Source organism: Anomaloglossus baeobatrachus, chromosome 4 (assembly GCF_048569485.1).
Source record: "Anomaloglossus baeobatrachus isolate aAnoBae1 chromosome 4, aAnoBae1.hap1, whole genome shotgun sequence".
NCBI classification, from domain to species: Eukaryota; Metazoa; Chordata; class Amphibia; order Anura; family Aromobatidae; genus Anomaloglossus; species Anomaloglossus baeobatrachus.
In genome coordinates, this window is record NC_134356.1 from 267,893,065 (window position 1) to 267,908,017 (window position 14,953).

Consider the following 14,953-nt stretch of genomic DNA (forward strand, 5'->3'; position numbering starts at 1 on the left):
GTCCCTGCACATGTAGCCAAGGTACACATCGGGTAACTATAAGCAAAGCGCTTTGCTTAGTAAACCAATGTGTACTATAGTTACCATATTCCAAGAGGTAGAGCAGAAAGCAGGTTTCAAAATCCGGGCCTAACCACAGAGTGTCCAGATGCTTGTTAGTGAATTCTTTCTTTATTTATTTTTTTACAGGTCTACGCGTTTCGAGGAAATATCCGTCCTCATCATCAGGACAAAGTACAAAAAAAGACTTAGTAGATAGTCTTTCTTTGTACTTTGTCCTGATGATGACGGATATGTCCTCGAAACGCGTAGACCTGTAAAAAATAAAGAAAGAAAGGATTCACTAACAAGCATCTCGACTCTGTGGTTTGGCGCGGATTTTGAAACTTGCTTTCTGCTCTACCTCTTGGAATATATCTACACTGCGGGACCGCTGCCTTCCACTTTTACTACGTGCCTTCATAGGGGTTGTGACTTGCACAACCCCATCAGGTGAGTGTTTTAACCCACACTTGCCCCCACGTGTCATACCGGGTAAGACCCTATTTTTGCGCCTTCATTTTCCACAGTTACCTTCACTGCTATGGTTACCAAGCACAGCGTCGTTACACGGGTCGCTGGTGGCTGATCTCTGATCGCTATGGAGATCTGCCTGTTTGACAGCTCATCAGCGATGCTCCAGCGATCCCTGCCAGGTCAGATCGCTGGAGCGTCACTTAGTGTGACGGTACCTTAAGTGTGAATAGGTTTTTGAAAACTTCATCCCCATGTATAGGAAAGATTATTACGGTATATTGCGGATTTGTGCAACCTTTTCCACTTGCTTAGGATCTTTCACTGAAAGTGACCCGCCATTCTGACACTAAAAAGTGACTACACTGTAGCAGCCATCTTGGATGGAGGATTGGAAAACCTGTCTCAACAGAGGAGCGTGAAAGAGGCCAAAGGAAAGAACCAGATAGTGGGACCATACATGACAAATGATAGAGGGGAGGGTCACTTGAGTTGTCACAGATGTCTGGTTTTTAGGAAATGTGTTCTCTTTGCATTTTCCTGATCTTATAGTGATGGTCATTGACAGTATGATTACCAATATAATGGGTGGGGAAAAAAAATCTTCCAACTGCCAAACATGCATATACTTTGTTATGGACTGTGCATTGTGATGTTGGATTGAGCAGGTGCAGCCCAATTCTTCAGCAAAAGCTCCATTCATGCCCAAGCAGGATATGTTACCAGCGCAGGCACAAGCTTTGGTGAAATATAGAACCCAATATGATGCTGAGCAGAAGCCGGGATTCTCCACGATTGTGACAGCTGCAGCATTGCCAAATAATAGCAATCACGGTTTTATACTCCGTATACATGCCCATGTTGTAAAGCATTACTACTACTTCAGGTACCAAGTCATTTTGGCAATCTTGTGGCAAAAGATGGGGAGGAGGTGGAATCGAACAGTTCCCTTTAGGCTATGTGCGCACTGAGCGTTATTCGTGGTGTTTTTGCGCAATTTTCGGGTGCGTTTTCAGGCTCAAAACTGCATGACTTTGCTTCCCCAGCAAAGTCTGACTTTTCATTTTGTTGTCCGCACACTTTTTTTTTAGCTGCGTTTTTGAGCTAAAAAAAAATGGCAATGTCAATTTTTTCCTGCATTTTTCACCCATGCAATGCATTTGAAAAATGCAGCAAAACACAGTGATCAAAAAACGCAGCCAAAAATGCACCAAAACGTGCGTTTTTACCGCTACATTTTTGCGCATTTTTTGCGACCAAAAACGCATTGTTTTTGAGAAGTGCAAAAACGTCATAGTGCGCACATAGTCTTATGAATGCAGCACGACACGAGATAAACTGGACAAGAGTATTGGAAACCCCTCCTATTCATTAACGTCAGGTTTCATACATGTATTCCATACCAAAAAAAAAAAAAAAAGTTTATTAGGGTTTTTCATCAAATTTTTGGGCTTTGTGATAGGAAGTACGAGTGTCATACTGAAGAGCTATCTGTAAGGCTATGTGCCCACGCTGCGGAAAATGTGCGGATTTTGCCGCGGATTTCTCGCAGAAAAGCCGCAGATTTTCCAGAAATCTGCAGCACAGCTACTCCCCAGCCATTTCTATGGCATTTGGGAAGTGCTGTGCCCACGCTGCGGATTTTTCCGCAGCGGAAATTGTGCGGATTTTCATGCGGAAAAATCTGCAGCATGTCAATTATTGTTGCGGATTTTCGTGCAGATTTTGCCTATTCAATTGAATAAATAAAAAAAAAAAGGGGGGAAAGCTGCGAATTTTGATGCAGAAAAATCCGCAGATCCAGAGTCCCGTGGGCACATAGCCCAATAGTAATCAAGCTCCCCATAATTAATGAACACTAAATATAATCCGAGTGTCAAACGCATGCCATCTGTTCATTTGAATGGGTGATTTTAATCTGCAAAACAGAACCACCAGTTACAAAAAAAACTGGACATGTGCACAAGGTCAGAGAGAGCAGACTGAGGTTTTTTGTTTTTTTTACATCCTGCTAAAGATCAAATGTGCACAAAAGTATGGCAAATTTATACCTATTTGACATGCATTTCTTATTGTAGTCTATGTAAATATACGTTTAAAAAAAAAAGGAAAGAAAAAGTATTTAAAAGTATAAATTGATATGCAAATACACCACAAAAATGTGGCGCGAAATGTGGGAGCATTAGGTTGTGTGCGCACGCTGCGTTTTTTGATGCAGTTTGTTGTCCAAAACTGCATGTCTGCATGAAAAAATTCTGTGAGCATGCTGCTTATTTTTGCCTCCAGTTTTGGGTTGCCACAAAACTTGCATGTCAACTCGTGTGGGTTTAGCTAGCGTTTTTTTAGCCCTTCCAGCCATTTATGTTACTAAAAAAAAAAAAAAGAAAAAAACCTGCATAGGACAAAAACGCATTTTTTTTGTTGCGTTTTCTAGCACAAGGTGAATTTTTCTGCCAGTGGGTGCAGTTTTGTTAAATAAGCTGCAGAATGCGGACATAGCCTTAAAGGGAATTTGTCACCAGGATTTACACCACTCCTTTCAAACTATTTGTGTGTACATCTAGCCAGTGGCGTAACTAGAGTCCAATGGGAACCAATGCAAAATTTAGACCTGGGCCTCCACCTGCATGTTGGTTAGATGTATGGGCCTTTCGTAGCTTTCTAGATCCTATGAAGACATGCATATTCACGCCTTATGCAAAGATGTCACGTGTCATCTTCACTCCTTCCTGTAATGATCTTCTCCATCCTTGACCCCAACCTGGGACCCCATCAGTAATAATGGCCCCAGTCCTGTTTTTTTTTCCTGGTGTAACGTCTCTTTTGACTGCAGTCACACAGCATAAAAGGTGGTCATTCAAATAGAAGGCAAGGAAAGGATCTGGAGTGACGGAGGCTTCAGATCTACATCATCATTTGCCCATCAATGGAAACACTGATTTATCAGCAATGGAAGAACAGACTTCTTTGAAAGAGCTACATGAGCATACAGTGGTGGGGGGATGTTGAAATTGTGCTGACAGACTCCCTATAAGGGCTCATGTCCACTTGCAATTTTCATATGCGAGTGCAATCCGATTAAAAAAAAAAAAATCAGATTGCACTCGCACCAGTGTTAATCTATGGGACAGTGTCCTCTTGCTTAATTTTCTATGGTTCGAATCGTGCTCTCTGTGCAATCACAGCATGCTGCATTTTGCACCGAGTCTCGGCTCACGCATGTGTAAAATCACACTGCACTTGCATGTTATGCGACAGCAGTGCGGAGCACGTAGAGACACAGAACGGAGATGGGGAGAAAGTGCTCCCGCCATATTCTCCGCTCCTGTGATGCAATCGCAAGATCAGATCACAATCGCATGACCCTCAGCTGACACCTGCAGCTGAGAGTCATAAGCATATTGCTTCACATGATCTCACATCGGAAGCGGTACATAAGTGGACAAGAGCCCTAATGGAGTCTGTCAGTGATGTGTAATAATGAGAAATGACACAGGAACCAAGTATTGAACATGCGAAGGCCTCCTTCACACATCAGTGTCTCTGGTATGTGTGGTGTCCATTTGCACATGTACCGGAGACACGGACACAAGTAGCCCCAATAAAATCAATGGGTTAACTCACACGGACCGTGTGCAGCATATGAGCCTCCGTGCGCTCCACACTTTGACATGTCAATTTTCTGCCTGCAGCACGGGTTTCACAAGAACCACACACTGATGTAATCCATGTGACATCAGTGGGACACGTCCCCAAGAAAACACGTATCACATAAAAATTAAGAATTTTTATACTTACCTGTCTCCGATGCTGTTGTCTCTGCCTCTGCTGTTGCTTCCAGGCCCGTTCATTATGCTCATTGCATATTCACTGCACTGACCTCGGACTCAGAAGTAACAGCGCGGGAGAAAGGCAGGTATATCACGCCTCATGCTGTCCATGTGCTATCCGGATGTTACACAGATAGCACAGGAACAGCACACGTAGAGAAAACACACACAAGACACACACGCACCTTCACCATGGACAGTTTGTTTCGTACAGACTTGTGAAGGAGGCCTTAAGGAAATTTATTTTCTACATTGTACAAAAGCCTTTGTTGGTGATGACAGCTTCAAGACGCCTCCTGTATGGAGACACTATTGGCATTCATTGCTCAAGTGTGATGTTGGCCCATTCTTCCACACAAAAACACTCTTCAAATCCTAAAAGGTCCCATGCGCTCCTTTAATGAATTCTGACCTTTAGTGCCTTCCATGAATTTTATATTGGATTCAGGTCCAGTGATGGACTGGGCCATGCTAGTAGCTTTGTTTTCTCTGGAACTAATTGAGAATTTCCTTCGATGTGTGTTTCGGATCCCTGTATTGCTAAAATGTCCACCCTCGTTTCATCATAATCGTCCTGGCAGATTTTTTTTCAAGAATGTCTAGGTACATCTTTCCATTCATACTTCCTTCAACTATATAAAGTTTTGCAAGTGCCGTATACTAAAACACATCCCAAAACCATATTCCCACCTCCAATCTTCACTGTTGGTATGGTGTTTTTCAGGCGATATGCAGTGCCTTGTAGCTTCCAAACATGGTGTGTATTATGGCATCCAGAGAGTTCAATTTTGGTCTCATCTAACTCAACTATATTCTCTCAGTCTTACACAGGATTGATCGACAACATTTAGACAATCTTTAAACGCACTTGAACATACTGTTTGATCAGCAATGGAGTCTTGCGAGGTGAGTGTGCATAGAGGCCATGCATGTTGAGTGCATTACTTATTGTTTTCTTTGAAACTATTGTACTGGCTGATTCCAGGCCTTTCTATAGCTCTCCACAGGTGGTTCTTGGCTGTTTCACTACTCTTCTGATAATTCTTTTCACTCCTCTTTCTGAAATCTTGCAGAGAGCACAAGGTTGTGGCCGGTTTATGATGAAATTATGTTCTTTCCCCTTCCAAATTATGGCTCCAATAGTGCTCACTGGAACCTTCAGTTGTTTAGAAATTCTTGTGTAACCAATGCAGTCAGTATGTTTTGCAACAAGAAGGTTGTGACTGTCTTGAGACGGCTCACTGGTTTTACCCATCACAAAAGGTTTCTTGTTTGGCACCTTGATAGTGAAACACCTTTTTATAGGCCATCAGTAGAACTAGCTGATATTTTTCAATAAGTGGCAGGATTGCTTTCAAATTAATGATTTATTTCAGCTGGTATGAGTGGCAGTGGCTTTTTGCACCTCTCCATGTGTTCAATACTTTTTTCCTGTGTCATTTCTCATTACTACACAATTTAATTTTTGGGCATCTATGGTATGATTTCTATACCTATGTGGATGGGATGAGTTGTTACAGACACCTGGTGAGAAAATGTCAATAGCCAATTTAAACCCAGATTAAAGCTCAGAATGCAAATAAGAGCAAAACCTTAGTTTCTCAATGTGTATATAGCCAAATACTAGATTGTGAACTTCTTCAGGTTTTGTGGGCCACATCTGACTTTAGTATTTATAGTAGTAAATCTTTTTATACAACTTTATTATAACAGCAGTTTGTAAAAAGTTAAATATAAATGACATGCAATTCAGACTAGAGATTTGACTACATAAAATTTATTGTTTCCTTTTATAAAAAGTTTATAGATTCAGCTCCTATAAATGTTGACATTCCAAGAAGCAATGCATTCAATATCGAGACACCATCTCTGTAATCTAATTATAAATACTGTTGTGGATTGCATTACTGACTTGTTTCCATTGTCAGTTTATTTCAGGTCATCCGAATTTAAGACTGTATTGTGCAAGCTAATACATTGACAATTAAAAGGGAACCTGTCAGCAGAAATTTCGCCCAAAAGCTAAAAGATTCCCCCTCTGCAGCTCCTGTGCTGCATTCTAGAAAGGTCCCTGTTATTATTGTGCCCCATGTGAGACCAAAATAAAGACTTTATAAAGTGGTACCTTTTTGTATTCAGATAGTGTAAATGTGACACGGGGGCGGGCTTTCTGCCGTCTGTTATTCTGCCTCCTGGTCCTGTATGCCGCCCCCATCGCTCCTTTCCATAGCTGATGCACCGCCCACCGCTCCAGCCATCCCCGCGCATGCCCAGTGCCAGTCTCATGGGACTGAGCAGTGTGACCGCTGGTGACGTGTGCGCAGGCAAGTGATTATGAGCAGGGCTGTGATTGTTATCAGCAAGTACCCGCCCATAATCTTGTGAGCGCGCAAACCTCTCCAGCGGTCACACTGTGCTCAGGGTAGTGCTAGACTGTATGGGCTGCTTCCAGGGATGACGTCCCTTTTGTCACGTGATAGTATTTTGAACACGCCCCTATCACGTGACAAAAGGGACGTCATCTGAATACAAAAAGGTACCACTTTATAAACTCTTTATTTTGGTCTTACATGGGGCACAATAATAACAGGGACCTTTCTAGAATGCAGCCCAGAAGCTGCAGAGGGGGAATCTTTTAGCTTTTGGGCGAAATTTCTGCTGACAGGTTCCCTTTAAGGTATGTGCACACGTTACTTTAGTAGTTTTTAGAACAGAAAATCTCCAAATCCTTTTCAAAAGCTGAAGGTTCCTCAACCTTGGGTAGTGTCCACTACAAAAACTCAGCAAAATGTCTTTGTGCACACACTCAAAAGGATGGGCTGTGACTTTTAGATTGATGGCCTATTCTTAGGATAAGGTCATTAATATTACATTGGTGAAGCAGAGACAACTGGCACCCCTAATCAGCTGTTTCTGGTGCCAGCCAGCATAGCTGTCAACTGTATAGTGGCTGTGGCCAGGTACTGCACATCCGCCCCTACTGATTGGAAAAGGGGGCAGATATGCAGTACCCGATGCTTACTATGTTGACTGAACTGTACAGCTCCACAACTGGGAATATCACATCTGGCCACCAGCAGTACTGGGAACAGCTGATTAGCGGGGATGTCCGATCTCACACCCACACAGATTAGATATTGATGTCTATCCTAACGATAGCACCTCAATACAAAAGTCGTCAACAACCACTTTAAAACAGTAAGGGGTCCAGTATTCTCTATTTAAAATAAAAAAAATAATAATAATTGTCATCACTATCTACAAAGTTCACTATTTTTGTTTTATTCCTCCACAATACACATCAGGAGATCAAAACTTAAAAAGATTAACGCCTTCACTTAGAGCAATTAAAGGAAATCTGTCACCAAGTTTTTGCCACCTAATCTGAGAGCAGCATAATGTAGACAGAGACCCTGATTCCAGTGATGTGTCACTTACTGGGCTGCTTAGTTTAGATAATCTACTGCTGATTAAACAGTAATTTTATCATTACAGGACTACTTGGCTGCCAGGTAGTCCAGCATATTTATGAGTTCTGTATAACTGCTAGATCTGCAGCAGAGAACACAGTGATTTTATCAAAATGACAGCAAAAAGCTCAGTAAGTGACATCGCTGGAATCAGGGTCTCTGTCTCTACATTATGTTGCTCTTAGATGGGGGAGCAAAACCCTGGTGACAGATTCCATTTAAAAAATAAAAATGTACATCATCCTCCTTGCTATTTTTTTTTACTTTATCATCATCTTGTACAGTCCTGGTTTTGAAATTCCAAAATGAAATTACATTGAATTTTTCAGGTTCAGTCCACACTTGCTTTTTATCCCCTCAAAAATTAAACAAAAAAAACAAAACAAAAAAACCTGCAGAGTAGGTAATGGATTTCAGGTGTAAAATGTTAATGGAGGATAGAATGCATCAGTTGCTGCATTATAATTTTAGGTGCCTTAAAGGGGCATTCTATATCTTAGATGGGCAAAATTGCAACATACTTGTAAAAAGAAGCAACCTTGCAATTAGTTTTCTCCAAATTTGTCTCAGTTCTGCCAGCTCTACTTTATTTTCTTGTTTACAGGCAAGGAGCCGAGCTACCGCTGTTGTCTAGTTAGTAAGCACTGGACTGAAGCTTTTTGGGGTCACTGAATCATACCGATAGTTCCAGACCCCAGCCAGCCTCAGATGCCGTACATACAGCAGCATTGGAGTTCAGGCTCTCAGTGCAACTGGTCTGATCGGTCAATGAATCAAGAGCATCCATCACCCCAGTGAACAAAACGAACGTCAGGAGGCTGGGGAGTAGTGTGCTCCTGAACAATGACGTTGGAACAAACACAATGAAAATTGACACCAATATACAAACTGGCTTCCAGTTTCAAAACAAAAAACCTGGTGTGTAAAAAGAAAAGAAAAAAAGCAAGTGCCAACACAAACCTATTTCAAATGAATCTTCAAAAATTACAAAGAAAAAAAAAAAAACCAATTGATAATATTTGCTCCCCACTGGAGCATGTGTCTACCATGTAAGAGACATGGATGATACGACAGGTAAGATGTGTCTGTAGCTCCTATGGATTACTTATATGATAGGAAGCGGCTTCTGTATAGGACACCAGTTTATAGGCATGTACAAAATTAGCAATCTACATAAATTAACTGGAGTTCCTGAGTACGATGTCATATGCATGAGAATTCCAGTATATTCCTCAGGGCTTTGCTCTTTGAAAAAAAATCTGGAAAAATAAAAAATAAAAAAATCAGCCAAAGTCAGTCACGTTATAGTCTTCAGATTTATCAGTTAAGAGAGGAGAAGAGGAAAAAAAAAAAAGCAGAAAGCGTACCTTTAGATAATTTTTAAATACTTTAGCATCAGGTTGTTGAAGGGCTTGACAAAATTCCTGAAAAAAAAAAGAAAAGAAATGAGATGTACATAAAATCTGGTACCTGTCCTCGTCTTACTGCATCAGGTGCCTTACATGAAATTGGAAGCATGCTACGGACAATATTCACAGTCTGCGGGAAGTGAATGTGTGTGTACATCACTAATGTCTGTGTACCTGGGCTATATCACGAGAGAATATTAACCCCTTAACGACCGCGGGCCGTAAAATTACGTCCTAAATGACATAATCTTACTGCCCGCGGTCCTCCGGCGGCAGCATGCCGCGATCGGCACACATCTCAGCTGATTTTCACAGCTGAGATGTGTGCCTGCTAGGCACGAGCAGAATCGTTATCTGCTCGTGCCGATTAACCCCTTATATGGCGCTGTCAATACATGACAGCGCCATTATAAGCGCAATCGCGGTAAAGTTTTTACTTACCGCCGAAACCGGAAGTCACGTGACGCGATCACGTGACTCCCGATAGTTGTCATGGTAGTACAGGGTCATGTGATGACTCCTGTACTACACATGAATTGGTTTCACTTTCGCTGTGCCCGGGGCACAGCAAAAGAGAAAGACAGCGTATCTGCTGTTTACAGCCTTCCAGCTGTGATCAGCAGATACTGCAGAGCGATCGGAATGCTGATCGCAATAGCCCCCTAGGGGGACTAGTAAAATAAAAAAAAAAAGTAAAAAAATAAGTTTTAAAAAATTAAAAAAAAACAAAAAAACCTAAAAGTTCAAATCACCCCCCATTCGCCCCATTGAAAATTAAAGGGTTAAAAAAATAAAAAATATACACACATTTGGTATCGCCGCGTTCAGAAACGCCCGATCTATCAAAATATAAAATCAATTAATCTGATCAGTAAACGGCGTAGCGGCAAAAAAATTCCAAACGCCAAAACGACGTTTTTTTGTCGCCACAACTTTTGCGCAAAATGCAATAAGAGGCGATCAAAACGTAGCATCTGCGCAAAAATGGTACCGTTAAAAACGTCAGCTCGAGACGCAAAAAATAAGCCGTCATTGAGCCTAAGATCCCGAAAAATGAGAACGCTACGGGTCACGGAATATGGCGTAAAACGTGCGCCACTTTTTTCGGACAAACTTCCGATTTTTTTTTAACCCCTTATATAAAAGTAAACCTATACATGTTTGGTGTCTACGAACTCGCACTGACCTGAGGCATCACACCCACACATCAGTTTTACCATATAGTGAACACAGTGAATAAAATATCTCAAAAACCATAGTGCTATCGCACTTTTTTTGCAATTTTTCAGCATTTGGAATTTTTTTGCCATTTTCTAGTACACAATATGGTAAAACTGATGGTTTCATTTAAAAGTACAGCTCGTTCCGCAAAAAATGAGCCCTCACATGACCATATTGACTGAAAAATAAAAAAGTTACGTCTCTCAGAAAAAGAATGGCGAAAAAAAAAAACGGAAAGCGAAAAATCGGCCGGTCGTGAAAGGGTTAAAATAAAAAAAATAAAAAAAAATATATATATGAACATGGCAGGTGAGTTTTCAGTGTCATTCACTTTTACCGGTGAAACTTCATAATTAAAAGAGGTTCTCCAGTCATTGATGGCATGTTATTTACCTCCTTCCCGACCAGGCCATTTTTCAGAGTTCAGAAATTTGGGTGAATTTTTTTTTCCCCCCCAGGTGAACCATGTTACAAGAACAGTAATGTTTTCAGGATATGGAGCTATGTGAGGGAGGTTTTTGTTGTGCCCGAGCAGTTGTTTTTATTAATATAACTGGGGTAAATAAAATGGTTTGTTCGCCTGTTACACTTTTTGGTGTTGTTGCAGTGACCTAAAAAAAAAAAACAATTCTAGAGTTTAGAATTTTTTTTTTTCACAGTATGCCATTTACCCATCGATCTATCAAAATATAAAAAAAATTAATCAGGACCTGGTCAATTTGAACTTTTAAGTTTTTGTTTTTAATTTTTCTTTGATCATCTGATTGCTTGTTCTATATACTGCAATGTCAGAGTACTGCTGCGTATAGCCAAAATCATGGTCGCCTATGAACATCATCCACGGGTTGGCTTTCACAGGAGTACTGTCATGACAAGCATGGTGGGTCTTCAGCAGACCCCTGGCCAGCATGGCAACCCATCAGTACCCCGCAATCATGTCACATGCACACTGATTGGTGCAGGGAATGACATGCCCCCCTGATGGCGCACTGTAAATGCCAGTGCCACGGCTGATAGAGACAGATGATGGCTTAATATCACAGCCATTATCTGCCGGGAAAGGTGTGGGCTCAGAGCTGGTTGGGGAGCTAGCATATGACGTATCAGCACATCATATCTCTCTAAGGGGTTAAGCTTTATGCAGCTTCATACCAACTGAAGCAGCTACTGCTCGGAACCACAGAATGACAACTATACAAGAGAATAGTAGCTCTTTAGCATTACCAACAGTATCACTGCCACTATCAAAGTGTGCAATAACACTGATACTGCAAGAGCTCCCATTCAAAATAGAAGCTGTACCTGGCAGCAGCTGCTGCACACAATGGAAATGCACAGTGCAGTTCAGTGTGTATATCCAGCTGCCACCACAGCTGACTAATAGGTTATTAATATCACATCATGTATTCATTATCTTGTGATTGGACAATCCTTCAAGACTGTATTGTATTAAGTATATTGAAAAGTTATTAACTTTAAAAAGGGGTTGTCCGGGGACTTAAAAAAAAAAAAAAATCCCAAGGGCTCTCAACCAACTGGCTCCAGTAAAGGCCGCTGCCCGGATTGCGCTGACATGACATAGAAAGAGGAGAGGTCACTATTCCACCAGCAGCAGGACCGCTTCAGACTGATTGACTGCGACAGTCAGATGACTTGAGCAACGGCAGCCATAAAAAAAATGCACACATCACGTTTTCTTAATTTGCACTGAAAACCATTGACTACAAAATATGCTTTCCTAGAAAAATATTAAATTCCACCATTATAAATATTATATATCCATATTCAGTGCATAGGAAATGTCCTCCTTGCACCGGTTCTGCGTCCATAAATTTCCACTGTTCTCAGAGGTGGTGGTAAGGGACTCAAGATTCTTAAGGAGGAACCCTCATGAAATATTGCAGATTCTGCATGATGTAACCACTACCACTGAGGATGAATGCAATTTGGAAATTATTGTTTCATATGCGGTGAATATGCCATATTTATAACTGTGGAATCCAATGTTTTTGTAAAGAAGCATATTTTGCAGTAAATGTTTTTAAAGGCAAGCTAAAAAAAATGTCCAATATGTTTAACTTTTTTCATGACTGCTCGCTAAATACGAGAATCAGGTGGAACAGTTTTTGCACCGTTTATCTCGATGTTGAATCGAAAGATCTTCCCTTACTAATTTTCTGGACTTGATCAGCATGTCATTAAATGGTCTGTTGATGATGTGCTGCTCAAGTCACCTGACCACTGCAGCCAATCACAAGCTGCTGCTGCATTGGTGAGGTCGCCTCTTCCTGCACCAAAGTAGAAGCCCGAGTGGCCTCCACTGGATCCAGCTGAGTGCCAGTAGGCGACTATCAGGTTTTTTTTTTTACATCTTCAAGCCCCTGGAAATTATTTTTTTTTTGCCTGTACTAGTGCCAATTACATGGAAATTAATTTAAATTGCTTACCTGAAAAATGACTATGAAAATAGAAATTAAAAATAGAATAAAATGGAACCTACCTGGATAATTTCTGGTGCTACCTGCAACGAAGGCAGATATTCTTGCTGCAGATACTGAATACATTCAGGTCCCTAGAGGATGAATATAACAAATTAGAACATGTAATAATTACGGCATCATACATCTCAAAATACAGTTTCCCTAAAGCTGGCCGTAGATATTTGTGGCCCCTTCACAATGTATGTTCTGAAATATTCATCCATTTTGCACCAGAAGAGACCGATTTATGTGGGTCATAACTATCAAATCTACAGTACTGTGCAAAAGCTTTAGGCAGGAGTGGAAAAAATACTGCAAAAAATACTTTATAAAAAAAAAAAGCTATTAGGATTTCTATTTCTCAATTAACAAAATGCAAAGCAAATTAATGAGAAATCTAACATCAATATTTGGGGTGAATGCTCTTTACGGACAATTTTTCTACGTCCACTTGGTCAAAGTCAAGGATTTTATAAGGTTATAGTCAAGTGTATGGGTAACCAATTCTACCAAACAAGTGATGGTAACCATCATATTGAAGTTAAAACACAGGTCATTAACTGATGCAGCCATGTAGGAGGCTTACAACTGGTGAGCAACAGCCAAACTGCTACAAATGTGAGGTTGTGGAAGGCAGATTTATGTAATGGCAAGGAAATCTGGGTGTTGGGAACAGAGCGCACAACAGGGTGATAACCAAGTACTTCCCTACTCTCCCTCCACAGGGTAATGACCGCCTGGTGGAGCAGAGACAGGCACAAATTCTATGTAGGCATGAAGGAAAAAAAACCCAAAACACTGCTGCCCCGTGGATGGTGGAGGAATCCTCCAGGAAAGAATGGATTCAGTTGGATAGAAACCATTACATGGGCTAGGCTGCTGAGAAACTGGGTCTTCAACAGTGATAAGGTTTAGGTTTACAATACACATTTCAGCGCCGTATCGACGTCTTTCTCAGGCGAAAAAACCCCCCCAAAATGTGCAAAACATGACATGAGATTTAAAAGCCCAAAATGGGAGCCAATTACCTTCTTTAATGGTCTATGTTGCATAGGTATATACATTTTAAAACAAAAATGCTGCTGAAGGCTCAAAGTTTTAATTTATTTAATTTTTTTTTTTCTTTTTCGCTCCTAATTGGGAGACCCAGACAATTGGGTGTATAGCTACTGCCTCCGGAGGCCGCACAAAGTACTACACTTAAAAGTGTAAGGCCCCTCCCCTTCTGGCTATACACCCCCCCGTGGGAGCACGGGTCCTTCAGTTTTTTGCTTTGTGCGAAGGAGGTCAGACACGCACGCATAGCTCCACTGTTTAGTCAGCAGCAGCTGCTGACTATGTCGGATGGAAGAAAAGAGGACCCATACAAGGGTCCCCAGCATGCTCCCTTCTCACCCCACTTTTTGTCGGTGGTGCTTGTTAAGGTTGAGGTACCCATTGCAGGTACGGAGGCTGGAGCCCACATGCTGATTCCTTCCCCATCCCCATTAGGGCTCTGGGCGAAGTGGGATTTTACCGGTCTCCAGGCACAGAGACCGTGCTCCATCCGCAGCCCCTGGAGAAGCCGCTGGATATGGAGCTGAGTATCGTCAGGGACATGGCCCTGCTCCGTCAAGGTACTCTGTGTCCCCGTGCATACGCGCGCACACCGCAGCATGGCTGGGTGTGTTAGTGCGCCGGGGACAACAGCGCTGCTGCGCTTGTGCCATTTCCTCACTTCAGCTTAGCTGAGTGGGTAGACTCAGGGAGAACGGTCGCGCCGGCCGCTGGGACTGCGACGCGGCTGGGACTTGTGGTGCGCCGGGGACTTCCGCGCTGGCCGTGCATATATCACGGCCGCGCTTATTACTACAGTCCCCGGCTTTTGCGGCCTAGTTCGTTCGTTCCCGCCTCCGCACCTGCCAGTCAGGAGGAGGGCGGGACGCTGTACAGAGCATCAGCGCTGAGGGCTGGAGTCGTTTTTACATACTCCAGCCCTCACACCAGGCACAGTAGGACGCAGTTTCCCGCTCTTTGTTTGTGGCACGCCC

General features: G+C 42.1%; 1 protein-coding gene across 2 annotated transcripts in view; it reads right to left on the bottom strand.

The window, feature by feature from the left end:
* Nucleotides 1-6,990: 6,990 nt before the first annotated feature.
* The window catches only part of XPOT (exportin for tRNA), a 136,151-nt gene continuing 128,188 nt past the window's right edge, over nt 6,991-14,953 (bottom strand). For both annotated transcript variants that reach the window (XM_075344826.1, XM_075344825.1), the window contains exons 23-25: nt 12,944-13,015; nt 9,181-9,237; nt 6,991-9,072 (exon numbers count right to left, since the gene is read on the bottom strand). In XM_075344826.1, coding sequence (XP_075200941.1) covers nt 9,046-9,072; nt 9,181-9,237; nt 12,944-13,015 — 156 coding nt within the window. In that variant the 3' untranslated portion in view covers nt 6,991-9,045. The remainder of the gene's footprint in view (nt 9,073-9,180; nt 9,238-12,943; nt 13,016-14,953) is intronic.